The sequence below is a fragment of the Anarrhichthys ocellatus genome, unplaced genomic scaffold, assembly GCF_004355925.1.
Source record: "Anarrhichthys ocellatus isolate YVR2014 unplaced genomic scaffold, GSC_Weel_1.0 scaffold27, whole genome shotgun sequence".
Classification (NCBI taxonomy): Eukaryota; Metazoa; Chordata; class Actinopteri; order Perciformes; family Anarhichadidae; genus Anarrhichthys; species Anarrhichthys ocellatus.
Window position 1 is genome coordinate 2094277 of NW_022280057.1, and position 27613 is coordinate 2121889.

General features: G+C 40.1%; 3 protein-coding genes across 5 annotated transcripts in view; 2 read left to right on the top strand and 1 right to left on the bottom strand.

Moving 5' to 3' along the window:
• Positions 1–3138: 3138 nt before the first annotated feature.
• Positions 3139–6932, bottom strand: clic2 (chloride intracellular channel 2). The gene is made up of 6 exons (XM_031862448.1): positions 6647–6932; positions 5349–5458; positions 4642–4767; positions 4432–4532; positions 4169–4350; positions 3139–3827 (listed from the first exon to the last, which is right to left on the bottom strand). The coding sequence occupies exons 1-6, from the start codon at positions 6689–6691 to the stop codon at positions 3666–3668; spliced, it is 726 nt and encodes a 241-aa protein (XP_031718308.1). The 5' UTR covers positions 6692–6932; the 3' UTR covers positions 3139–3665.
• A 3047-nt stretch (positions 6933–9979) lies between these two features.
• On the top strand, positions 9980–14985 carry LOC116391803 (protein eva-1 homolog C). 2 transcript variants are annotated; one of them, XM_031862732.1, is made up of 8 exons: positions 9980–10154; positions 11190–11395; positions 11495–11618; positions 11945–12097; positions 12316–12459; positions 12537–12608; positions 12696–12776; positions 13691–14985. In XM_031862732.1, the coding sequence occupies exons 1-8, from the start codon at positions 10067–10069 to the stop codon at positions 14074–14076; spliced, it is 1254 nt and encodes a 417-aa protein (XP_031718592.1). In that variant the 5' UTR covers positions 9980–10066; the 3' UTR covers positions 14077–14985. The 2 variants fall into 2 exon arrangements, with proteins under 2 accessions (XP_031718592.1, XP_031718593.1); XM_031862733.1 differs by lacking the exon at positions 12696–12776.
• Positions 14986–15179: 194 nt separating this feature from the next.
• Positions 15180–27613, top strand: part of ocrl (OCRL inositol polyphosphate-5-phosphatase) — a 15913-nt gene continuing 3479 nt past the window's right edge. The window contains exons 1-20 of one of the 2 annotated variants that reach the window (XM_031862712.1): positions 15180–15706; positions 16281–16360; positions 18225–18316; positions 18639–18677; positions 18990–19103; positions 20634–20828; positions 20980–21208; positions 21350–21523; positions 21613–21714; positions 21825–21939; positions 22440–22556; positions 22885–23066; positions 23246–23357; positions 23812–23921; positions 24171–24306; positions 24421–24531; positions 24735–24900; positions 25150–25385; positions 26031–26054; positions 27390–27506. In XM_031862712.1, the coding sequence (XP_031718572.1) occupies positions 15665–15706; positions 16281–16360; positions 18225–18316; positions 18639–18677; positions 18990–19103; positions 20634–20828; positions 20980–21208; positions 21350–21523; positions 21613–21714; positions 21825–21939; positions 22440–22556; positions 22885–23066; positions 23246–23357; positions 23812–23921; positions 24171–24306; positions 24421–24531; positions 24735–24900; positions 25150–25385; positions 26031–26054; positions 27390–27506 (2493 nt within the window). In that variant the 5' untranslated portion in view covers positions 15180–15664. The remainder of the gene's footprint in view (positions 15707–16280; positions 16361–18224; positions 18317–18638; positions 18678–18989; positions 19104–20633; positions 20829–20979; positions 21209–21349; positions 21524–21612; positions 21715–21824; positions 21940–22439; positions 22557–22884; positions 23067–23245; positions 23358–23811; positions 23922–24170; positions 24307–24420; positions 24532–24734; positions 24901–25149; positions 25386–26030; positions 26055–27389; positions 27507–27613) is intronic. The other variant, XM_031862713.1, reaches the window with a different exon arrangement.

Here is a 27613-nt window from a genome sequence, read left to right on the forward strand (position 1 = left end):
TTAGCATTTAGCTCATCACAACACTTTGCCTCTAAAACTGAGACTCTAATAAGGACAAATACACAATGGAACTCATAACATATAAGGTTCAGATTTTCTCACATTTTCTCACAGTTCCCTTCACCCATCCCTTCATCATCTTCCCCCTAACCCAACCTCAATCACTCAGAGTATAGAAAAATATAGAAATATCCAACATACAAGAGAAATCAAGCAGAAGTATTTCAAACCAATGACTAAAAAGGACTCTATTGTTCCAAATCCAACTTCGCAAATAATAAAAAACTTTGAATCCTTGTTTTTCACACTAAATGTTTAAACTGTACAACACTGCTTTGGATTTAATTAAATTTATGTGCAAAGTGCAACTTATATATTGAAAGTAGTGCAACCAGGAAATATAATAGGCTTTACTCGTAGAAATGAAAACTGTGCAAAAGAGAGAATTCCATGTCCATACAGGGTTATGATGCTCCACAAACAACAAAAAGCATGGCACAAGAACAAAGCATATGATTGTCTGTACCTTTAACTCCTGCATTAACAACAATTACAACATATTTGCAACAACAGGATCTATTTGCTTCCTCAGGCCGTCATAATTAAATACTTTAGAATTGTTAGTCATTCAACACACAGTGAAGTACAAACCTTCACCGACATATTTCCACCTGCTGTGTATCTCGGACATGAGCAATGACACGTTGGAGCAGCCCATCACACAGAAATGGTGTCAGACATAAACCATCGGCGCTTTGCTGGACAGCCGCTGATTACTGCAACACAGTAAACATTTGTTAGGCCTCTCTGTACAAGCAGAGATAGGCTCCGGCTCAATTGACAGGGTCCCCTAAATTGTGTCTATGACGCCTGATCCCTCACATCAAAACCATTAAGAAGGAGAGTGGGTGTGATGATAATGTATTGATCAGGTTGTGATGGATGGCCACTGAGGATATATAAGTGAAGTTATTTGCCGAGCAGAGTTACAGACCAGATCGGGGCATCTTAAGATAGAGGCACCATGATTTCTGTAGCTCTGTTCTACCTCGTAGCTGTAATTTGTTCTGCAAGACGGACACATACTCTACCTCTGTACCCCGATACCAACCTGGAGCCACAGGCAGGTAAGGCTATTTGGATATCCTTTCTCATTTTTGCTTTTCAAGATGTGGTTAAAAATACCCAAACACATTTGACAAGTTATTCTGCTGTCGGGATATTAATGTCACTATGACAGGATGATGAAAGGACAGTGTTTTATTTCTACAGATTTCATTCAGAAATTAGTGGCAGAGGTGCAGGATGGACCCAACATTGCTGAGGGGGAGCAGAGAGAGATGAATAATCTGTATCCTCTACTAATGCAGCACAATGGAGGGATGGAGTCCTGGAATAAAGGTAATAATAACACAAATATGATGCAGATAAATCAGTCACGTCAACAGAATGATTTTGTAACTTTCAATTTTTATGTTTTCTTTTAAGGAGCTAAAGATTCAGCACAGCAAGATAAGTTTGCAAACATGGTAAGGCTGATCCTCTCTGTACACTTTTAAGAAAGTAATGAACAACACTTTATACTGTATAGACATGCAAAGAAGAAATTTCCAGAGTTTGGGGGCTCTGATAACAAATGCATTTCTTTTAGATTTAAGTCTTTATCGAGTGGATTAGTTACAGGATCTGAGATTTAGTGCATGTACATGTGGGCACAAATGCTAACAAATGCAGGAACCAGACCACTGAGTGCTTTAAAAGCAATGCCTTGAGTCAACTCTAAAATCAACTGGAAGTCAATGCAAACAGGTTTAAACATGTGATCAGTTTGTTCCAGACGAAGCTCTGGCTGTGGTGCACCACAACATATCAGGATCGTGTTTTTTCTTGATTTTAGGTCGAGGACCTCAGAGAAGCCGTCTTGAAGCTGGAAGCGGCTGACAAGCTTCGCTCTCAGGGTTTTCTCAGATCAGAGCAGAACTTGCCAAAAGCAAACAAAAGAGGTGTGTAACTCTTAATTTTTTTCTATCAAGCACACCTGCTCTTTGTGATGTCTTAGCAGTTGTTATTATAATACAATGATCTATTCAGAAGGATGTTTAACTAAGGCATGGCTACACAGACACACACACACACACACACACACACACACACACACACACACACACACACAGTATAACTACTATCGGTACATAACTACACGGAAGTAAAAGTACCTCATTTACTCTACCTCATTTTAAGTGCTCAGTAAATTACTTTTCCTAATGCTCATGATATATAATAAATGTGATTTCAGATATAGTGAAGTTTACTTTTTTAGTGGAAAAAATAGAGTCCTCGAAAAATACTTAAAAATACAACTTTACATATTAGTAGCAAGACTTTATCATTTATTAACATATATAAATATTTTAAATGGTTTCTAATACACTGTAAAGTAGTTGCAAACAGATAAAGGGACATTTGTTAAGTCATTACAACTGTGTTTTTTTAGATTGTCATCTGTTTGTACATGAGACTCCACTTAAGAGTACACTCAAATCCTCTTATGTTGAATGAGGATTTACAAAAATCACAAATCACAAATCACAAATCACAAACTTCCTTTAAGGGACGTTACAATCTGTACAACATATCACACTCTCTTTCCTTAGACCCTATATGGAGAAACAGCTTGACAATATTAGCAAATTATTATCATTAATATTTAGTGTAACAACTTTAAGAAATGTAGGTAGAGTGTAAAAAGTGTTGGAAAAAAAAGTGGTTTAGAACTTAACAAATGTGAAATGTTCCTTGAATTTCTGCTTTCTCTGATGCTTGATAGCATGTTTCTGGAAGTACTGTGTCACCAACTAGAGCCCAGCAGCTGCAGGACGTTTGGTGTGATTTCGGCACGGCCTGTTGGGAAACGCCTTCACCTTCCATCACCTTTTCCCATCAAACAGTATATTCACCGTCTATACCAGATCAACAGATATATTTTTGTGTTTGAAAATAAACTTGAATATCAGAAAAGCCATTTATGTGACCTGCTTTTGGTTGTGACATTTTAAGGTAAATACTATTTACATCAGAGACCTAAAGGAGGGTGTATTATGATACTAGTCAGCACACAAAAATCAAGGTTATGACAAATAGATTTTATATCCTTTATTAGTGTGACAGTGAGAAGATTGAATCATATCAGATACAGAAGTGTATGTAATGCTTTGCAAAGAAATTAACTGTTTGTGAAGGTGTCTGCAGTTGCTCACACTAACACAATCATATATATATATATGTATATATATATATATATTTATTTTTTTTTTTTAATGAGGGTGTTTTGATCATAAAAAGCCTGGAAAAATATCTATTTACACTATAAACAAAAACATCAATTGTACATTTGGCCTTTTTTAACGTGGCATGAAGGTACCATCTGTCTGTGAGTGACTAAGGATAAACAGTCAATACATACAACCAATAAAACATTGTGCTTCAGCATGTCCCAAAGTTTTACAGCAACAACAGGTGAAGGTCTTTTTCAGGTGGAATTGTGTCTGATTCATTGTCACAGTTTATTCTAGTAGGCTGCAGCGCCCTCTGCAGATCACCATCTTTACATGCACAGTTACACTGAGTGAAAACAGGACATTTAATTACAGACAATCCAGAAGGTTTTATTTCCTCTTGTTGGCCACGCTGAAGTAGGCTTTCTCGATCTCAATGTCGGCTGGACACGTCTGTTTGAACTCCTCTCTCTGGTAGGCGTTTTGAAGGTATCTCCACACGCCTGTGAGCTCTGCGGGAATGTCGAAGTCGCAGTACTTCTTGGCAGCAACCTGAAAAAAATTAAAAGATGAAAATGATAGAGTACATAAAGATGAAAGACATACTCAGATCATCTTACTCAAGAAATAATACCAACACAACAATGTAAAATTACTCCATGTTATACAAATGCAATATTTCTCTTCAACACAGTGGAGTAAATGTATACAACATTGAAATACTCAAATAAACTGTAAAAATACTCCTGGAAGTAAAAGTATGTAAGTGTTATCAGCTAAATATGGTGTATTATGATAAATCACATTAGAAAATTCTTAATGCTTTCCACCTCTTATATACACTTAAAAGAAAAAACAAAAAAAACTAAATGAAATCTGATGCTCTGTCTCACCCTGATAACATGCAGTTTGGGCAGCAGGTTGCAGTCCGCTAAGGTGAGGCGGTCGCCGTCCAGAAACTTCCTCTTGGAGATGGTGATGGTTTCTCTGGAGTTGTGGTCGATCTCCTCAGGGAGGGGAGAGATCAGGTAGTTGTCCAGGCGCTTGAACTCCCGCAGCAGGTTTTTCTCGTGGACTAGAGGGTCAGAGACACAGATGTGTTGAGTTGATTTTCTGTAACTGTGTGTTTAATGAATCGCAACAGTATCAGACTTACAGGCGTTGTTGGGACTGTTCTTGATGAAAGCGGAGAACTTTGCAAAAATGTCAGCACCCACGTCAAAGGACTCTTTGTTCAGCGGGCTGAGATGAGGATACCTGCGGGGAGAGGAGGAGGGAGAAACCTGTGAGTAAACTTCTTTGATGTGAATAAGTCGTCATCAAGTCACCTGATTCATATTTGTGTAATGATTAAGCGCAACAATACCTGGGAGGGACCACTGTTTGTTCAAGAAACTCCTCAATTTTGATAAAGTCTGTTTTGAGGGTGCCGTTGTAGAGCAGGAAAGGAGGGTTGGTCCCGGGGGCCAGTTCTTTGAGCTCAGCTGGCTTCCTAGAGAAAGGACGTAAAAAGATGGAGAGGGAGGAGGGGAGGGAGGGGGAGACATCTGACTTATTAGATGTATTCATACAGATCATTCAATCAGACCGTTATCAAGCACGTCAAAACTGAGAGCGCGTTAGTTATCGAGGCTGACTGGACCAAATGTGGCTCTGTGGATTAATGATTTGAACATTGGCTGGTGGTTTAGTTATAAAAACACACATCGCTGGGAGTGGCCAGCTGTTCAAAAGGCCCGTTTGTGTGCGTGCTCTGAATCATTCAATTATCAACATCCTTTCAAAGTTTCCTGATGTTATTTGTTCACCGATAATGACCCTGAGAAATTCACACAATAAAGCCGTAATTAAAGAAGGTGTTTGTTTGGCAGCGACACAGAGCTCTCTGTACACTCGGGCCTCACAGACTCCTCCTTCTCACCTCTGTCAGACTGACTAACACACCTTTGATAAGTTAGAAATGGTTTGGGTTACTCTCAATTTCTCTCTTTTTTGCTTCTTAATAGAGTTCTGTGTGAAAATCCTTGTGACCAGATGCTCAGGAAATGTTTTTGCCAGAGGAGGGGAGCTTACTTCCTCATATCAACAGTGGTCACTGTAAACTTGACTCCTTTCAGCCATAGAACCATGAAGAGCCTCTGACAGAAGGGGCAGTTCCCCACGTTCTCACCATCATGTCCAGCCTGAAAAACACAGAAAGTAATATTTAGTATTATGACCACATGAGCCACAAATGTCCTGTTTCAGCCAATGAAGCATTCACAATTTCTCTTCTCCTCTCATCTGCTGATAAGTGATTTTAATAGTGAAAGGTGTGTCTGGGCGGTTTCCTCCATGGAGGGAAAAGCAGGCATTGTGTTGTAGCAGAAAACAACAGACTCTAACATTGGCTCTCCTCCCTCTTGATGACAAAATGAATAGTCTGACATGTTGGGATATGATTAGCTTTCTTGCAGGAAGTGAGATGAGAACATTGATACCATTCTCACTGTTGAATGCTAAATATGTCTAAAGCCAGTAGCTTAGCTTAGTTTAGCATAGCATAAAGACTGGAAACAGTTTGCTTGGCTCTGTCCAAATTTAACTAAATCCATGTCTAAAGCTACATAACAGGTTAGATCTTGTTTGTTTAATCCAGACCATTTCCAAGTAAAACTTTACCTTTAAGAGACTGAATGTTGAATGTTTTATCTACAAAGAGACATGCTGTCTACAGTTAATGTACGGTCACTTGACCTTGTTTTATATATCAGAAGATACACCATCTCTGCACAGGTGCCATTAACAAGAACACAATGAGCACATGTATAGCATGAAGAGAATGAAGAGATCCTGGTGTATAGTATTATTTGGCTATTAGGCAACAACATGAGGTGAGAAATAAGGAAACATGACTTTTTGTTTACTTCTCCATAAGGAGGACTATATCTGAATATGTGCGTCAGTAAAGTGGGTGTGCCTGGTTCAGGCTGGAGGCCAGTCACTCTGCATGCTCTCAGCTCCGTCTGTGTGTGCGATGATAAGGTGGACTGAGTTCAGTAGTAAAAAAATGTGCTGTGACACTCAGCAGAGATACAAACACTTCAGCATCTGTAGGATAGGTATCTTCAGAAGGCACCCATCAAAAAGAGAGTTGCCCTCTGATTGATCATTAAGCAAAATACTGTAGATCTCTGTCCTTTTACAAAACTGATGATAAGTGAGGAGCACTTTGTTTATTGTCCTCTAAAAGAGAGGATATAAGACGGATAAATTAAGAGACATTTCCTCTGGAATTGAATTAAACACAATACGTTCTTTTGACAGTGAAATCAGGTTGCAGCTAACTTCTCCTTTCAAGTATTTATTGAAATTGAAAAGAAATGACTGACCTTAATGAACAACTCGATGATTGGCTCCTTCTCAGAATGTGCCATGTCGTCCCAAAAAAAGTGAAATTCACTTTTTTTCAGTCAAAGCTTCTCCTTAAGTTCTTTGAGCCCCAGAAATGCACCCACAGAGCTGGAGAGAGAGAGAGGGAGAATTCTCTGAGAGCTGATAACAGAGCCCTGGAACAAGCGCTGCTGTGGTTTCAAGTGTCTCTGAGGTCGTGGATGACGGGAGAAAATGCAACACCTCCCGGCTGGTTGTGTTTTGTCTGAAGGCTCCTTGAAGGCTATCGCTCTGAACATACTTCACTAGTCAGGGGGAGAGGGAGGACCCAGAGAAATGGGCGGGGTACTCCCTCTTATATACCCAATGCCAGAATCTATGAGCTTAAAATAGGTTCCTCTGCATTTTGCAATACACAGGAACTGATAACAGCATGTGACTCAAAACACAAATTCAGGCAATTAATTTGGGCCACTCTCATTCCAACAATGTTAGACATTAGCAGCACTATTCACAGGAGTGCTTATTACAAAGCACACACTGGGAGAAACAGAAGATACACCTAATCAAATTTTAAGGGAGAAAGTAGCCTTAAGGTTAACATCTGGTTGACTGAATAAAGCACAATATGTTTGTTTTGGCTACAGGAATGCAAGAAATACGGGAACAAAACGTTTTAGAGTCATACAGATTCTTCTTGGTGTGCGTTTGTAATTCTGCTATAACATACATGTGTTAGTGTAACTTGCTTTTGGTTTTCCAAAGAATATTTTGTACTGCTATGTGTGAATTATTTTTATTCTATTATTATTTCCTGGAGAGTCTGAATATTCCTACTGCTGCTGAGTAATGTTTATATTCTGCTAATTATATAATGTTGTCTACTCCCAGAGAAAGGTCATGTTGAGTCTTTCAAACAATGACGGGATACTTCAGGGGTATTTTGAGTAATGCATCATGGTGAAGGGAATCCCCTCAGTGTTGTGGGCACAAAACCAAAGAGGTGAAGGTTACTTTTGTTTGCTGCTTGTTTTGCATGAGTTTAGACATTTTATATTTTCTTTCAACTGAATGTAATAATTTTTTGTAAGTGGCAATTAGTCTTAAATAATAATAAAACAATAATGAAAGTGGAAGTTAAATTTCCTGTCATGACCCAGATGTCCTCAGAGAGTTTAGAAGTGAGGGTTTGGCTCAGGATCTGTATTTCTTGTAAAATGCTATCACTTACAGTAAAGAGGGGAAGGGAAATGTTATGACAAAATCCCCTCGTTGTGGCTTAATCTTCCCTAAAGAAATAAGACCGGCATCATGGGCAGAATTATGCAATGCATTACTCGGAATTTAAAAAATAAGATACAAGTGCTCCATGAGCTTTGTTTTAAGTGGCTCTCTGCCACGAGAAATAAATCCATCACATTGAAATACCAAACAAATCCTAAAAGAATTTGATGAATAACACTTGACCATCACAGGAAATATAACAGAAGCAGAGAAAGTGGTTGGAAAAAAGCTATCCTCCTCTTTCCTTTTAAATATCTACAAAGTCAGGGAGGTTATGGCCTGAGAGTTTTCAAATATCTGAAAGCTAATCTCCCGTTCCACACAGTGGTACCACCCCTCCTCCAAGTACACACTGTTGAGGGATAATTAGTCTCTTTATTGACACATCCTATGGGAGGTGAATGGAATTTTACTGGAGTGTAAGGTGGGAGTGCCACTCTTACTGATGCACCTGATTAAAACGTGGCCTTCTCAGCCTCCTTTATTCTGTCCACTCCGCCGCCATCTAGGGAGTGTTTACTGGAGCTTGCATGATAAATGACTGAAGTGCCATTCAGATATGCATTTTGATTCACCATCACAAGTGGCTGCAATCGCTGATTAAGTCAAAGTCAGAACTGGTGAATGACTTCACAAGAATTATGTGTCAATGTTTTGTTGGTATGACAACAGTTGTCACACGCAGGGTTGAGTAAGAGAGGAAATAAAGGGTTGAAATCACAGCTTTTATAGTAAACTGGAACCAACTGATTCTGGCTACGCAGAGAGGATATTCAACAGGAGAGATTTCCTGAGTGTTTCTGGAAAAAAATTGACCTTTCACTTCCTCTTCCACAGACAAAAAGATACAGACTGGACACACAGCTGGAAAGTGACCTGCTGGAAACAAGTGGCTTATCTCCATAAACAGGGCCCTCACTGTTGACAACCCAGTCCAAGAGAATGAGTCTTGATTCCGCCATTACACACACTCATACACACACAAACACGTAAGGTCAAGATTTTATTGTGCAAACAAAGTATTGACATGCCAGTGAGCGTCTGCTGGTCTGAAGGATTCAACATGACTGTCTTTTGTCATTTCTGTACAGAAAAAGCTCAGTTTTGGACATAGATGTTCATCATTTATTTTCTTTCTTTCCGAGGCAAGATTTAGACGAAAAGATTAATACCACGCTCGTGTCTGTGAGTCAAGTATGAAATTTGAGCGAGGACGGGATTAGCCTAGTTTAGCATAAAGACTAGCATCAGGGGGAGGTAGCTAACCTGAACTGGACGTAAAAGAACACAAACGTCCATGTTTCATCTTGTACACAACCATACACAGATATATAAAACGTGCTAAAACTATTTCTTAGCAAACAACAGTAGAGCGCAGTGACTTCCTGGAGTCTTTTCGCCACAGAGGTTGCCAGGTTTGGTGCCACTGTACTCGTAGAGACATATACTAAAACCTCTGATCACCAGCCGTATTTGGCAAATAGCTCTATAGCCGGTGACACTGTATAGAAGTGCTGAGTGGGTGTTTGAACTGAGGTTCATTAAGAAACGGCTCAAAAACATAACTCCAACCGTGAATCTACAAATAGGTACTTTTCCATTCACAAATTAAATAGACACATAAGATGTTAATAATTGAGCCTTAAGGATGTCGGCAGGCATATTTTAGAGATTTGGACAGAAGAAGGCTAACTGTTTCCCCTTGCTTCAAGTCTTTATGCTAAGATAAGCTAATAGCCTCCCAGCTGCAGCTCCTGAACTCCGTACTTAACACACTGACCATGAAAATGGTATTAATCCTCTGATTGAACAATCTGAAATCGAACAACTAAGTGCATTCCCAAAACTATTTATTTGAACTTTGTCCTTATAGTTAAACCACAAGCTGCAACAACCAATAAAAAAAGATTGGAATGTACACGCATCCACACACCAAGTGCAGCCAAAGCAACGCTGGAGCTTAGATATCAACTGCAGTCAACTGTGATTTTTTTTTTTTTATTGCTCCAGGGGGGCGGCTGTGTCTTGTAAACACAATGGCATCATTGACCTACAGACCGCTCTCTCCCAGGCAGTCAATCGCACAACAACTCATTCCAACAAAACCCTGAGGTCTGTCATGCAGGATATGCACGATGGCAGTGCCATGGAGTTACTGCTTGTTCTTATCTCTTCTTTCAGGTCTGAAGATTCACACCGCACATTCGGCTCCCGATTTGTCTGGTAAGTGTTTTTCATGTCTATAACTTCTTTTTCAGGAGAAAGTCAAAATGCTAACTGGTTATTTTTCAGCTGTGAACTGCAACTGCAAAGGAAGCTTAGGATACATTAGGCATCCCCTAATAATCATCTTCACATCCTGCTTTCTAAACAGCTGGTGCAACTCATCCTGAAAGACCAGCATCAGGGTGAAGAGGCTCCTGACGTCTAGGTCCTGAACTTAGATCACAGAATAGATTCTCCCAAATCATTATATAAAATACAGCTGAGTTGTTTTGACTTGTGACAAGAACATACAACTTCAACATATGATGGATGAAATTATGGTAACAGTCAAACAGTAGGTTTTCTCTCATTTTCACAAAATCTCTCAGACAAATCTATTGTGACCTCAGCAGAGGTTTCCATTTTTTGTGGGCCTAATAACAGTTCATTGTGAGTGAGCGCCTGGTACTGCCTCTCATTTGCTCCCTGAAGCTTCACACTGCCTCACGTACACACACACACACACACACACACACACACACACACACACAGGGGGCCGGGTACGGGATGCACACATGGGAGGGGAGACTTCACTCACTATGCTCTGTTGTCTTGTATTTTTGAATGTGTAGTCATAGTCCAAACATTGTGTTGGAGAGCTACACCCAGTGACTGGGACACCACCCAGTCAAGAACCAGGGCCGAGCTGCAAGGACTAAAAAAAGCATCGAATAAGATTGTTGAAGGGCTTCTAAATGATGTATTATTTAGTAATGATAACTGAATCATCCAGTCATTTCTGCTTTGTTAAGAAGGAAAAACAATTGCCTTGTTAGTAATAAAGCTAATCTGACACCTTTGTTTTATTGCTGATGTTAATCATACATTTAAATAAGGTGAAAGTGACATATCAAACCACTGTGTTTGAGATTATCTTCTGTTTTAATAAGCATCATACATTTAGCACTATTTTTTCCACTTGTGTATTGTAACTAATTTAAAAAGTATCTCCCACTTGAAGTGAAATTAGCATCACCTTGGGTTCTCTTTCAGTTTATCTTCACAACATCCTGAAGAACCACACGGCTCACGCTTGTGAAGGAGACACGCTCGTCATTGAGTGTCCCTCGAGGACGTCTGTGGCCGTCCTCTCAGCTTTCTATGGACGACGTGTTCCTAATCAGCATTTATGTCCCTCTGCAAACACAAACACGACTGTGGAGGAGGATAAAGAATGCACTTCCCCAGTTGCCATCAAGGTAAATAAAATCACGGTGAGACTAATGTGAAATCAAGTCCATGTTTTAGTAAAAGGCTGTCGTGACCCACACTGCAGATTACACACACTTTGCTTGCAGAAAGTGGAGTCAGAGTGCCAGGATCAGCGGTTCTGTCACATCCCTGTTTTCAGTCCAGTGTTTGGGCAGGACCCCTGTCCTCTCACCAGCAAGTACCTTCTAGTCGCCTACAAGTGCAGACCAGGTGTGTCGCTATGGTCCTATACTCATGTGGACAGCAGTGGTCTAGATGCCAGCATATCCATCAGTTCACTTGTGTTGCTGAATTGAAAGCATTAGCAACTAGAATTGTGTGTTCTGAATGCGCTTCAAACATACTTCAAATTAATATCTACCATTTTAGTGAAGCATGGAAGTTCAGTCTAAAAAATTTGAAATGGCAGTTTGACAAAAGAATCCCAACTCAAAGTCATTTGCGACTTGCATCCAGACTGCAACACACTGTTTTTACTAGGTGTTTATCAAAATACTTCTTTCTGTAATCGTGTGTACATGCCATCTGCTTTTCAGAATACCACCGCACAAGGCTGGTGTGTGAAAATGAGCGCCTGAGGCTGATGTGTAAAAACCAAACTGTCCTGGCGATCTACTCGGCCACGTTTGGACACCTGCTGCATGGCAGTCCTTACTGCCCTCAGGAACCTGGATCACACACTGACATGGGTCTGAACACAGGGCGCTTAAGAGTCATCTAGTGGCAAAGATGTGGAACAAATATCAGTTATATAGACACAGTGGAGAATCATTTGTGTGCCCTGTTTATTTATTAGTATATATTAGAGGTTAGATTTGAAACCAGAGCCTAATGTTGCAACAATTGACTGATTTCTTATAATGAACGCATTCCAGTTTTTTATTTTACTTGACTTAATTTATTCCAGAGTGTTTGTCACCTTCGGCTCTGAGGAAAGTGTCACGCAGGTGTCATGGCAGAGCAAACTGCTCATTAGTGGCTGATACTCAAATCTTCGGGGACCCCTGCTTCCCCGGCAACAGGAAACACCTGCGAGTCTCCTACACTTGTGGTAAGTGACAAACCGGGTTTAAACTGCTTGTGACATGGTTTGCCGCATTATGTAAAAATCTTAAATTTTCTATTCAGTGCCCAGGTATCTCCTGGAGGATGTGGGCCGAGGGTCAACGGATCCTTTCATGATCTCAGACTACACACATGGTGAGAGTAAGCAGAAAATATTCACAGGTTTTGTTGCATGCAGCAGACTTTGACTGGCGTCTGAGCCCAGACCCCTCTCACCTGCAGGTGGATGGTACACTGGCCCCACCTACAGGCCTCAAAACGTGCTCTTAACCAACTCTCTGGAGATCATTGAAAAAATATTGGGTATGTGCGCTGATGCCTGTAAACATCAGGCAAGGGTTACATGTACATGTCTTATTGTTTGTTGTAGTTATAATTAAAGGGCTATACCATTGTTTTAGCATGTTTTAGCTGTAGAAAAGGAAGAAATGGCTTCTCAAACTGCTCAAAGTATTTTTTTACTTTTACTTTTTTGCACTGAGCATTTTAAAATATTCATTCACTCCATTTTTCTGTGCAGTAATACAGATAATTTGCATAAATACTTTGCATCACTGCTGATCATTTTCCAAAGCATACCTTCTTTATTTTGATGGGTATTAAAGTCAGCCTGCTTGTACATGAAAGCTGCTTAGGTCTTCAATTTTTTGAGGTTACCTAATCATGGACGATCAGTTCAAAGCTTGGATTGCTCTTTTTATTATTACTCTGAATTATTTAAGTTCATTTGCTGGTCGGGAAACTCAAACATCCTTGTCGATAAAGAATAGCTGATATGGACACAAAATTTATATAAAATATGAACACAATTGCAACGTCCATGAAGATTTCTCAATACATTCTTTGCTCTTAACTACATTACCAGGCAAAGACCAAAAGAATAATTATTATTCCCATTTTTCTATTGCCTTTTGTGATCGAGTTTAAAGCCTCTGCACGTTGATTTTCACACAGTACTGAAAGGACATGGGGTTGGTGGCTGCTTTGGAAATTATATGTGCATCAATAAAGTAAAAACTTAGGGCATGCTTTGGTAAATTGTAAGCAGTAATGCAATTTGTGGTAAATTGGTTGACATGTAAAAACACCAGAAAATTATTTTAAGGAATAATTTGGTTCAAAGGGCCAATATGTTTAACAACTGTGAATTTTCAGTTTTGTGCCACATTTGGAAGGTATTTTGATCCATGATCATTGCATGCCTCGGTCTCTTCCAGATTTCCCAGAGCGAGTTGCTCTGTACTTTGTCTCTGGCATCTGTGCTGGTCTGGTGTTCCTGCTCTGCCTGTTCGGTATACGGTCCACATTAGTGAGGGATGTTAAAGACCTGGTTTGTGACCTGAAGGAAGAGTTGAAAGCATCTCACAGACAGCGCAATGAGCTCATGGAGGACCTCTTTGACGATGACATCTCAGACACGTCGTCCTTCCGTCACCTAACACAATCCTACCGTACGACAGAAATCCTCAGTCCTTCCACCTTGACAGTAGAGATGATTGATCGAGACGTGGAACAGACGAGGGATCTGCCCAATGGAGACATTTGGCCACATCGAGACTCCAGCCCTTACGCCATTCATAAGATTAAAACCTACAACAATTGAGAAACATTTATGTGTGAAACTCCTTCGAAAGCATCCTTCTGCTATGATTAAAGTTGTGGACTGAAATTACACACATTCAGTTTACTTATCCATGTATTTTCAATCATGGCAAAGTGACTCTAAACAATAAAGAGTGAAATATACAAAGTCCTAAGGTGTTAGATTAATTACAATCGTTATTAAGATTAACATTACACAATATGTTCATTCATTTAATTGTTGTATAAATTCAGATTCAGCCTCAAATAATGTTCTGCCTATATTTGTTTCGGTCCTTGGATGTCATGTAAAATGTAAAAAATAATATATCATACTGTGCATTAAAAACCTGAAAAGTACGGCTGAAATGATTAGGAGAAAATTATTTGACAATTGTGGATCCTAAATATAATTACAATATCTGTTTTGTATAAGTTTGCAACTAAGGATTGTTTTCATGATGTATTAATCTAATGATTATTTTCTCAACTATTTGACTGATTGCTTGGTTTGTAAAAATTCTGAAAATTGTGAGAAATGTTATCCTCAAAATTATTAAAAATAAATTAAATTCATTAGAAAAAGGAACAAATACTCACATTTGTAAAGCTGGAACCATGAAATGTTTTCGCCTTCTTATATACAGTCTGTGTTTTTTGCATGAAAATTTACTAAAACTGTTAAAATGGTTGTTAATCAATTTTCTGTCAATCTCATAATTGATTAATCAACTAATAGATTCAGCTGTATGTACTGCTGGATAATTAAAACAAAACATTCTTTTTTTTTAATATATTCTTTTTATGTTTAATGTGCAAAAATATTAAGTAACTAAAGCTGTCCAACAATTGTAGTGAAATTAGAAGTACATTTCCCTCTGAAATATTGTGAATCAGAAGTGACATAAAAATAAAATTGATGCATCCTTCACCTAAATGTACTGAGTTACATTGATTCCACCACCTGCAGCAAGCTAATCCCAAACCCCCAAAAGAAGACATACAGATTTAGCGTTAGTGTATCTCTGACATGGAAATAATTATGAAGTTACCACATGACACTGCAGGATTTATTTTGTTTTTGTATCGATAGGACTGAAAAGCATCGTTATGGCTCTGGTCCACACTCCGAGGCAGAAGGTGGCGCTAATTATCTTAAAATTCTTGCCAACCGCCGCTAGAATTCAAGACGAGGAACAGAAGAGGGAGGGAGTCCGCTTCGTAAACTCTCTACTGTATCGTTAAATATCTAGCTAACGTTAGCTTAAATCAGCCACAACCCATCAGCTATGTAGTCTGCTCAGCCTGTTGCATGACATATAAGAGAACCAAGACACTTCAAGGCTTTTGATGAATGGCGATCACTAAGCGGGATATTGTGACTTCCCGACTCTAATGAACATTCGTGCCCACATCCAGCAGCAACAGCCACAGCTGGCTAACAAGCGGTTAGCATTATTAGCATTAGCACCAAACAGCTGTCATTCCGGAAGGCCGCCACCGCACCGGTTGGAGATTTAACTTTCTCTCTCTCCCTACGTGTCTGGACTCAATCAACACAAAGTCGTTTGCCAATGATACTTTTTGCTATCTAACATCTATCGGTAAGTATGGAGTCGTCTTTGGGGATGTTCGACGAGGAGTGCTTGGCAATATCCTTTTTTAAATTAAGTTACAACATTTGTGTACGAGTGTGTATTTCAGTTCCAATTTACTTTAGCTCGTTGGCTAACGTTAGCTTTAACGTTAGATGTAACGTCAGTTAACGTTAGCTTTAACGTCAGGTGACGTCACTTAACGTTAGCTTTAACGTTAGCCATTCGGCTAACTTGGCAATAAGCTTTAGCTAGTTGATAACGATGCATTGACTATGTTAAATAACTTTAGCTAGCGGTTGCTGTTTCTTGAGCAGAATAACGTTAGCCATGATTTTTTTTTCTGGTTAATGGTTAATTGGCTGCCACTAACTAACTTGGCCACCATCTCTTTTTTCCTTTGTCACATTAATTTGCTGATTGTTCAATAAGCATGGCTTCTTCAAGCAAAGATCATCACCTCTGAGTATCTTCAATCTAACCACGCGCATACTAATTTATCGGCTTAACATGACAGTGAGGTCTGTCTTGTTTGTCTGAGGTTAATTCAAATAACAACTCGCTGCTTGTGATGTCCAAGTGCTCCATTCTCATCCTGAGTCAAAAATAATTCCTTGATTGTGATGCTCACACTGTGAAAGTTCAGGAGCTGAGGGCTGGCCAGAAGGAGCCCAGACTGCTGTCACTAATTGAGTGCAGGGGAGAGTTTAAGTAAGTATCAGACAACCTGATGACTAAATATCAATGTGCTTTTGTCAGATAGAAGGTGAATCTAGTGAGATGCCGCAGACTTCGAAGGAGCTCTGAACACCTCAAGGATTTAGAAGTCCATCTGCTGCTTCCACTTTCTATAGCTTTTGCTTTATTCTGATGAAATCCCAAATTTTGACAACTTTTTCTTGTGTTAGAAGGTAGATACTTGCTGTTTGTCTGTATGGGCTTAATTTGACATGCACTGGATAGCTGTGTTGCTTTCCAGGGGTAATATGGCTTTTAATCTTCGGTTTGATTGTTGTGTATTAGGGTTGGTTGGTATTTAGCATTTCTGTTTCTTTGTTTTTCTTGTGTTGTACATTATACCTTGTCAAACACACAACCTGAGGACCTGCAACGAATGCTCCGGGTTTTAATCACAAAAATTGTTCAGTGTTTCGAGCTGAAATTAATTTGTTGCTGTGTGAATCAGTGCCTTTCATTGACCTCCTCTTCAGATGTCACAACAGTTGTGTCCATGGAGCTGCAGTCATTTGGTTCAGAGTTAAATTTGTGCCTTTTTTTTTTTTTGAACCCGGGTCTCGGCAGCTTCAGTCGTTTTGTGAAAGGGGAATGTTGTGGGTGTCTTTAAATGATCAGTGCTGTTTGTGTTTGTAGCAGGTTGTGGTGTGGAACAGCTAGAATGAGGGAGAAAGCAATTACACTATGCATTATCCAGAATTCCTCCACTTAGTCCTTGACCGTAATGAGACTCGCATGGGCACCCGAGTTCCATCCTCAGCTGACTGTGTTAAAACCACACACACACACTCAACTGCGAAAAACCTGCAAATGTGACATTTGTTGACATTTCTGGGATCAGATTTTAAAGACTATTTTATTTGCAACAATTCATACTTCAGCAGATATTGCCACTGATGTATCAATAATAATTTGCAGATATAAAACTGGTGTAAAAATAGCTATTTTAAAGACGTGAGGAGCCTGAAATAGATATAGTATAGATAATAGAAACTGTGAACGACAGTGAGGTCTCAAAATAAACATTGAGTTGAAGCAGCAAGTCTTTTTTTTTTTTTTTTTGTAGCTTTGTATTTATTGTACAGACTTGAGATTGGTATTGATTTTCTCATCTAACTTTCAGCAAGGAAAGTCTATTGTTTTGCGGTGTTTCTGTTATTTCGTGCATGCTCTTGAGGGGGTCCGTTAGCTTGCGACATCCGAGGGTTCCTTGCAGAATCTGGAGAACTGAGTTCCTCTGACACAGCAGAGCTGACTCATTTTCCTCTCAACAGTAATCGGACTCATTGTGAAGTGGAGGGGAAGTGTGGGCAGTTCCCAGCAAGCTGCGCTGACCCTGGCTATCAGTCAGCCATTGTTAGAGAGTGAAATATGACCTCGCCTACATTAACCCATATCGGAGATTTGAAGCTGCTTATGTTGATTATTTAATGACTCGGCTCCTCTGAATGTGTGCCAGGTTGCTACGCTGGACTTTAGTCGACAAGACTTCACTGACGCAGTGCGCTTGTTAGTTAATTGTTTGCGTATTCAACTAAAGCAACTGGACTGCAAATTAGACTAAAAGAGACTTTTGCATGTGTGCATGTGCATTTCAGATTTTTGTAAATCTTAAATTCACAGTTCATGATCTAACCCTAATTGTACATTTACCCATGTTGCATTGCAAATGTTCAGTGCATGAAACCATTTTAATTGCAATAAAAATGATGGCTGTTATGAGAATAAAAGAAACAGCTGCAGACCGCCTGCATATGCTGTGTGTGTTAGATGATTTTATTGATTATATTAAACGTGACAGAGCGGCTGTTAAGTGGGACTCTGTGCTGCTCTCATCCAGATTGGGTGTGTTGGCGACCCCTGATGCTGTCGTGTCTCATCCAGTGGCTGATCTGTGGATACCCATCAACGGTCATTTTGAAATTGTGCGAGGTCTGCGGCTTCTTTTTTCCTAATTCACAGTATTTACTGTTTTGACTATGCTAAGTAGAATCAAATGTTAATTACTTTAAAGTTGCCAGCTGCTACAAGCTATTTAGTTAAAGTTGATCCTCACATTCTTTAACCATAGTAGTGCATAATAGTGTTACTGTTTAATCAGGGTCACAGTGGTGTGAAAGTCCAGGGAGCATTTCCTCTGCACTTGGAAGGACAAAATTTAAAAATCAACCGATGACAACACGAGCCTGTTGAAATAATTGATAACACCTTTTGGTTTACTTCACCTTTTGATCTCTTTCCTCTTTCATTTCAGAGGCTGAAGAGGCTCTTCTTATCAACCTCTCAGTAGCTTGTAAGTACGTTTTACCTCTCTTGTTTTTATGCAGAAAATGTTGTTTTTGGTCCATGCAAGCTGGCAATAATAAAATAGGCCTGTATAGTGGGAAACATGGCATTTATAGCAACACAGCACCATTTTTAGAGCAGGCCTTCAGCCAAATGTCCTTTATTCAGTAGCAGACGCTGGTCGTGGGTTACCAGGGCTCTCTGAGAGAATGCTGAGTTGGTTCACTATTAAATCACTTCGCTTTGTTTTCTGGACAGTCTGCATTTCTAAGGTGTCAACATGTGTGTAAGTGTCTGTGTTTTTCATACCCCTCTCAAGCCGGCATTAGGATACGAATCAAAGGAGAAAGGGCTCCAGAGCTGCTGTTCGAACTTGAGGACAATGATTGGACTCAGACTTTCTTAATCCAGGTGACGAGTGCTCAGCAACAAGGTAAGACTTCTCTGTCGGTAGTTTAGAGCAGTTGGATGATTAATTATTTAATCGCTCATCTAACATTTATTCACCGTGGGTGGATTACACCACTCGCTGATTTCCTGTGTATACTCGTCTCACACACACACACACACACTAGGGGAGAGAGTCACTTTGCTGACTTTTAAAAAATAACTTAATCAGATTGACCTTTTAAAGGTGCCTAAGACTTGCATCACTATGCTGTAATTCTTACATATTATTTTTAGCCATGTAGCTCATACTGCTCCTCAAATGAGCAAACAAAATATGGAGATGTTGTTATGGTGTTCATATGTATTACACTATAGTAGTCTCCAAAAGTTCCTGTGATTATCTTTATTTATGTAGTAAGTAGATTAAAAACATTTTTATGTGGGTTTTGCCAAATTGCTATTCTGATGTGAATGTAAACTGTAGCTATTGAATCCACGTTTTAGTCCTCCGCCTCACTAAACGACACCCTGGAGAAATAATAGCTTTTGAAGCAGCATCATCATTGGCCAGTAAGCTTAGGCCTCGCCGATATGATGAAAATCTTCTATCCCATCATAGGGTAGTCCCATAAACAGAATTCTTATCTATTCAGATTATTTTAGAGAATTCAGTTAATATGTGCTCGTTACTTGTTGTCAGTTTAGACAATGTAACTGTGTTTCAAGATATCTCGAGATGTGATTCCAGTAAAAGACAATTACTTGGTTCTTCGTGTGCATGCAGCATCATGGCATTTGTTTGCATTTTTTGCTCTGTGAACATGTGCTCACTCTTATTAGCTAATGGGCTGCAGGTGTGACCAATGCCACATGCCTAGTGGCTGCAGCACCTGCAGCACCTGCAGCTGGATAGTTGACTCCCTCTATCACCTCCCCCAACCTGAGCTTGGGGATCCGCCTCCTGTGCTGTGTCTGCTCGCTTTTCCCCCTGGTTTGCCACAGGAAATATAGCCAGTGATGCATGATGTCCAATTTAGTGGACAGATGATTAATCGTAATTTCCTCCCAATATAAAATCAATACTTGGAACATGAATGAACTATATGGTTCCTTAGTTGTTACTTGATGTCACCAACATTTTCATACCTGCAAGGGTCTCTTTCCATAGAAGCATTGGCAAGATATTGATGAGTGACCGGGTGTTTCTGACTATCAGCTATCTTGGTTTTGAGAAATGTATCTTGCACTTACAACGGCTTGCCACTGAGTAGCAGTGTATGGGATGATGCATTCACTGTTGCTGATGTGCAACTATGCCATCAAAACCCATGCATATACAAGAAAACAACATTTGAATAGCTGTCCACTGCAGTCACCTCTATGCATGAAAGGGTTTTGATATGAAATATTAGGTTATTTCTTTGGCAAGCCATTGTACATTTTATTGTTTATGTTGTGTCCTAAAATGATCTCTGGAAACTTGCTCCTTCTGCTTGAGTAAGGTTTTACTTGAGTGTTGATCATCGTGTGCTTCCTTCTGACAATGCTGTTCAATTTTATTTTTTTTTTTTAGTTGAATCCAAACTCCCGAAACCCAAAGCGATGGAGCCTCTTGCACCGACAGCCCTGAGAGGTGAAGTCCCCATCCCACCGCAGAGAGCCAACAAGACGGTTACGTATGTGGGTTCTGCAGACAACCCACCCAGATCTACCAATGCACTGCCTCCCAACCTCAACAACAGCAGGTCAACAAATCGGACCAACACAGGTAATATACAAATACACTGTTTACATTTAGACAAATATAACAGCAGAGAAAGCATAAATGAGAGCTAAAAAAAACCCTCAGTCTTGTCTTCCAAATCATTTTCTGTTGCTGTTAGATTGAATCCTCTGTTTTTACTGTTCTGTTTCTGAAGATCCAGTTCAATCACTTGCCTCAGACTTTGGCTTTGAGGACAACTTCAATCACAAAGTGGAGGAAAAGAAGAACCACCAGAATCGCATAGTTGCTGTCAGGGAGCCTCCCCCGGTTCCCCCTCTACCTCCGCGCAAAGCCTCCTACGCTCCATCCAATCCTCTGCCTCCTACACCCACCCCTAAAGACAGAGCTATCTCCCAACCGACCAAAGACAACTCCAGACCAGAGTAGGTTGACACCATGACATCATATCAGGTTTACAGGAAGCACTGGAAACCTGCTAAAAATAGTTTATATCGGTTAAAACTGTTATTATCCCAAAGTGGAATCTATCCAATGCTAAATAATACTTACCTTTTCCATTGCAGTAGTTTTAGGTCTGGGTATGACGGCACGGACAGGCCGACATCTTGGTGCGACAGCCCCACCACCAACAGCATGAGACAGACCATGTTTTCCAGCCAGGCAGGACAAAGAGAATACCTCATCAAACACCGCCTGGGTAAGAAGGAGAATGAGTATGTGGACCTCAAGACCTTCAGGTGAGAGGGCCGTCTTCATTCTGATCATTGTTGGTTTAGATTTTAGTTTAGAGCTCTGCATAACTACTGTTTATTTTTTGTTTCATTAGGTTTTTCACAGGTACTTGGAATGTGAACGGCCAGGCTCCAGACAGCGGCCTTGAGCCGTGGCTCTGCTGTGACGCAGAACCTCCTGATATTTATGCTCTGGGGTCAGTGAGAATTTATCACAGGACTTTTTCTGACCATGAAGTAATGCATATCGTCCTCTGCTCTTGCTTGAAAACATCCGTTAATATGGGGACTTGGTTTATGACTCTAGTTTTCAAGAATTGGACTTGAGCACTGAAGCTTTCTTCTACATGGACTCGTCCAAGGAACAGCTGTGGGTGGAAGCAATGGAGAGGAGCTTGCACCGAAAAGCCAAATACAAGAAGGTGAGTCGAGAAAAGTCTGCTTTATACCCAATTCCTCTCGTCAACATTTCAAAGTTTCCTTGGGCAAGACATGGATGAAAAAATAACAATAAATTTGCCCCTGACCATCGTATTTGTGTGTGACTGTAATGCAAATTGGATAAAAGTGCTCTAATAAATGAAGACATTTACTATGAATCAATACTGTCTAGATTCTACCTGGTTATTATTATTATTATTATTATTATTATTATATAGAACCGATCCCCACAGCCCAACCCACAAAAATATGCCGCCAGCTTTATAGATTTAGCACAATTGTCCGGACTGAGGTCTGAGAGACGAGGATGCAGACACTCCCATCCTCCCCGGCCCCGAAGATAGTAAAGAAGCGCTTTTCTTCTTATCGGAGTAACTCCAGTGATTGTCCGACCATTGAGAATTTGGTTGGACAAAAGCATATCATCCAACAAACCACAGAATTGCAAATGTGCTTACTTGCTTTTTCTTTATGTCCACAGGTCCGAATCATACGTCTTGTTGGGATGATGCTCGTGGTTTTTGTCAAAAAGATTCACAAGAATCATATAAAAGAAGTGGCTGCAGAGCATGTGGGCACAGGAATCATGGGGAAAATGGTTTGTTCAACCCTACATTTACTACACAGCCTCAAAGTACACATAGTGATAAACAATCAAGGGATAAATGGGCCATGTGTTCTTTCTCTTTCTTTCAAGTGCAGCAGAAAAATAAGTAAAATGTAAAATAAAATGGCTTCGTGTTAAGAAATATTAAAAAAAGTAATGTTTTTGTTTTCTTGATTACAGTATTTACAGTTTACTGATCTTCTGTTTGATTTATTTAAGGTTACACAGACTTTACTTCCTGCTTGTATTTGCCTAAATTATAACAAGTGTTACTTGTCAAACTGACAGCCGGATCTTATTTTTTGTTTCATTCTTTCAGGGAAACAAAGGAGGTGTGGCAGTGAGGTTTGTTTTCCACAACACTAGCTTCTGCATCGTCAACTCCCATCTAGCGGCACACGTGGAAGACTTTGAGCGCCGCAACCAGGACTATAAAGACATCTGTGCCCGCATGACCTTCCACTTACTGGACCACCCCCCTCTCAGCATCGTCAAGCACGAGTGAGTCCCTCACTCATTCATGTCCAGAGCGTTGAACTAATGTACAGATTTTACACTCATTGGTTGTGCTTGTATCATGAGTTTGAGGGTTTGTTAACAAATCAACAATAAAACACAAACATTTTCATATTTCCAGCCTTCCTTTGTTTTGAACTATCTCTGTGTGGTTTGTGTTTCAGTGTAGTCATCTGGCTCGGGGATTTAAACTATCGTCTGTTCTTGTACGATTCTGCTGAGGTCAAACAGCACATTTCTCAGAATGAGCTAAAAAAGCTTCAGGAGGTTGATCAGGTAAGAGACTGTTGAACAATCTTTTTATCTTTTTAAAAACAATAATTATTATAATTATTAATAATAATTTGTCCTGTATTAAGTCATTTTGACACAAAATAAGATTTATATCTTACATGTATATATACATATAATGATATATAGGATGTTTTCTGTTAATTTTATAAATAAATGGTCTCTATGAATTAACCACTTGGTAAAGCCATTTTTTGTATAGTCGACAAATGAAATGAACTTCTCATTTTATTAATAAGTGCAAAATAATCAGATTTTCTGAGAAATTTGAGTTAGTATGTGCTTGTTAATATCAATTTAGACAATGCACTTGTGAATCTTGATATATGATTTAATCACAATATGATTCTATATAAGACAATAAATGAATATATTGAACTATAGCCCTAAACTAAACACTCATTCACCAAATAATACTTTGAAATGTTTCATTGTGTAGTTAAACATTCAGAGGCAGACAAAGAGAGCCTTCACAGACTTCATGGAGGGAGAGATCAACTTCCTCCCCACATACAAGTACGACCCCAAAACGGATCGATGGGACTCAAGGTATCTGTTTTTCTTCTTCATGATTTGATTCTCAAACTTAATCCAGGCTTTGTATCGCTATTGCCAACTTGTCCTCAGTTTTGTTTTCTTCTTCTTTGGGATCCTGATTACATTTTGCCAGTAAGGAAACTCTTTCCAGCTGATGAAGCTGGAAAAAGCTTTATTGTTACACTAATACAGAGTCAGCAGTACTTGTGTCTGATGTCTGACCTGTAACTTTGCCTCTGACCCTGTGGCTGTTTCCTGCAGTGGGAAGTGTCGTGTCCCGGCTTGGTGTGACAGAATCCTGTGGAGAGGAAACGATGTCCAGCAGCTCAAATATCGAAGTCACATGGAGCTGCAAACTAGTGACCACAAGCCTGTCAGCGCTGTCTTCAGTGTCGGGGTAAGAAGCCATGTTGTCAAATAAAACCCTCTCAACTGACCGACTGGTTTTTGGTCGAACTTGCACGGTTCTGCTGTTAATTCTGATAAATATAACCTGTGTGTTTTTGTACAGGTGAAGGTGGTAAATGATCAGCGCTACAAAAAGGTGTTTGAGGAGATTGTTCGGGCGATGGACCGAATGGAGAATGATTTCCTTCCGTCTGTAACTCTGGACAAGCGAGAGGTATAAATATAGTCCTCTCATACACATGCACTCATTATACTGACAATCTGTCTTCTGCTCCTTCCTCAATGACATCATCTCAGGCACTAATCACTGGTAACCTGATAAACAGAGTAGTATTATGTAATTTCTCCACAGATTAGGAGGATAAAGTTTCTGGTGAATCTGTTGTTTACGTTGCTTCTCTTTTCCCTGTTATGCAGTTTGCATTTGGGAATGTGAAATTCCGGCAGCTTCAGAAGGAGCGTTTCCAGATAACGAATGACGGGCAGGTCCCCTGTCACTTCGCCTTCATCCCCAAACTCAATGACTCGCAGTATTGCAAGTCGTGGCTCCGCGCCGAGCCAAGCGACGGATTCCTCGAGCCGAGTAAGTCTGAATAACTCCCTTTTTCAATTTTGATTGTTTTTATTCTTGTTACCTTGAATTTTAGATCCGTGATCACGTAGTGTTTCAATCATTGGTGATGAAACGTCAAAGGCAGATTATAAGTTTAGCTGTCTTTCTTCAGGAAACATTGTACTGTTGTATGTCCCACATGTGCCGCTGTAGTGTCACCATTCCATTCACCGTTTTTTAAACTGTTGCATTGAAACCCTGACTTATCCTCCTGAACAGATGAGATCTTGGAGATCTATCTGGAGGTGTATGTCAGTAAAGACTCCGTCACGCTGCTGAACTCTGGAGAAGACACCATCGAGGACATTCTGGTGCTCCATCTGGACCGTGGCAAAGACTACTTCATCACCATCTCTGGCAACTACCAGCCCAGCTGCTTTGGCACCTCGCTGGACACTCTGTGCCGGATGAAGAAGCCCATCAGAGAGATCCCCATCACCAAACTAATTGACCTGGTGAGGGAAAGGGAAACCCAATCATACATGTTAAAAGTGATAGGATTAGTGAGCAGTTTCCTCGGGTTAGTTGAAGCTCTGATTGTGGAAACATAGGATAGATGGCTGTGCCTCACTCTGTAGCTATTCACCACCTGAAACCTGAGCAGACATGTGAGAGCTCGTTCACTCCCTCAGGCTAAACTCCATCACAGAAAGAGAACTATATTTGGAGCGCAAAAAGAATGTCTCAACCTGTATATTTCTGGCTAAAAGGGAACGAGGAAGTGGCAAAAACATCGGTCTGGAGCTCCTAGAGAAACAGGGACAACTGACTCAGGTTAGGTCCATAAATGGACTCCTCTGGTCTTCACACATTCACCTCAGTCTGTCCATATTGCTATTTTACAATGAATCCGATTTCGGTTAGGAATATACCATCATTCAGTACTCCTTTTATTTCTATTTGAACTATTCCATTTTCCTACTGGCCTGGTGGATTTGATCAATGATTTATTCAAGACCAATCCATAATCTTATCTTGTGATTCTCTGTTCATGCATACTTCTATCTACTTTCTTCTTTTGTTTCCTTTCATCGCCTCTAATTGCCTTGATCATTCCTTTCCAACTCTTCACTGTGGTTGTGGGCTGACTTCTTGCTCAGGGAGAGGACAGCTACATGGAAAAGGTAAAATATTAGCTCAATAGTGATCCGCTATCGGGGAAAATCGGGGTCAATGCTACCTTTGTTAAAAGACCAAGCATGTGCTTTATGACACTTTATTGACCTTCCACAGTCGCTCATGTCATAAAGATAAAGTGGTTCTAATATTATCAGAATCATTCATGTGAGGAAATATCAGCAAACGCCCCAGTGTGCACTACATCCTGTTACTGTCTAACTTTAACCATAAAGATTCACTTACTGTAGTAGAAATAGATTTATGTGTAAGTAACAAAGCGTACTTACTAGAATGTCGGACTATTACTTTAACGTGCAGTCAATATCGGCTACAATATTTTCTGCCCTTAGGTTGATTTAGAAAGTGGCTTCACTAGCTAATCAGAAAATGGAATCGCTGCATACTCTCTACAGTTCAGAAAGCTGACAAGCGCAACACTTGGCAATCACCCTAAAGGCAATCACAGAGCAGACCGTGCCAGCTTAGTTATAATCTGTGTGCGCAGATCAGTCACCCCTTAAATCTCCCCCGGCCCATTGAGGACAGAGTGCACCAGTCTAATGAAACCCAAGACACCCGCAAACACACTAAATCCCATTTCACAGCAGGTCACCCTGACTGCCCCCCCCCCCCCCCCGTACACATGAGTAAAGCTAATGAGAAGTATTGGCGTCTGGCTTCATAGCAGTGTTTGAGCTTGGCTGAACAAATGTCTCCTCTTCTAGTTACTGATCCATGAAACTGAGTAGCTGCACGAGTAAATGGATATCCACTTAGTTTCCTAACAATGTAACAATATATACATTTATATTGAAGCATTCTTGGTTTTGAATCTCCTCTGGAAGATTCACCACACTGTAAAATACCCTGAATATTCACAGTTGACAATTTACAGAATATGCCATTAATTGTGCATGTTAGCATTGTCCACCGTTAAAGGCCCACTCCAGTTTCCTCTGCATCTCTGTGCAGCCTCACTAGCTCTGGTTATTTTTGGACGTCTCTCGGGAATACATTTGCAGCGACAAGAATGTGATATCCAGCCCTTCTTTTCCCTTTTTTTTTCTTTTTAAATGGTTCTCCTTCATTTGAGTTTCCAGACCCTAGAAGTAATCCTGACCTCACTTTACCTCCCACTCCATCACTAATTGATGAGAAGTCTCATGTGCAGTCACTCTAGAAGTCTCTATGAATCTCACAGCATGGGAATAATGTCATGATTTCAATCATTTTCTTGGAATAAATAAATAAGGGAATATTGGTTTATTATTCCAGGAAATAATCTGTCACTGCTACTATTTGTTAGTGTACAATAACTTGACTGTGTTGTCTCTCATCAGGAAAAGTCAAAGGTGAGTTTCCTGATGGATGGTGCAAGTACCGAGGACAAACCTCTAAAGATCCCCAAAGAAGTCTGGATTCTTGTCAACCATCTCTTCACCAGGTCCTGTGATCAGGTGAGAGGGCCACAACTAATCAAATACTCGCTACCACTGATCAAATACTCGCTACCGCTGATCAAGTACTCGCTACCGCTGATCAAGTACTCGCTACCGCTGATCAA

What these genes read in the sequence shown, in the direction of transcription:
- clic2 (XM_031862448.1), bottom strand. Translation starts at nt 6,691, where the DNA reads ATGGCACATTCTGAGAAGGAGCCAATCATCGAGTTGTTCATTAAG. An exon ending in ACCACTGTTGATATGAGGAA is followed by an intron (nt 4,768 to 5,348) that starts GTAAGCTCCCCT and finishes TCCTTTCTCTAG; the next exon opens with GAAGCCAGCTGAGCTCAAAG. An exon ending in CAAACAGTGGTCCCTCCCAG is followed by an intron (nt 4,533 to 4,641) that starts GTATTGTTGCGC and finishes CTCTCCCCGCAG; the next exon opens with GTATCCTCATCTCAGCCCGC.
- LOC116391803 (XM_031862732.1), top strand. Translation starts at nt 10,067, where the DNA reads ATGGCAGTGCCATGGAGTTACTGCTTGTTCTTATCTCTTCTTTCAGGT. An exon ending in TGGATCACACACTGACATGG is followed by an intron (nt 12,098 to 12,315) that starts GTCTGAACACAG and finishes AATTTATTCCAG; the next exon opens with AGTGTTTGTCACCTTCGGCT. An exon ending in GATCTCAGACTACACACATG is followed by an intron (nt 12,609 to 12,695) that starts GTGAGAGTAAGC and finishes TCTCACCTGCAG; the next exon opens with GTGGATGGTACACTGGCCCC.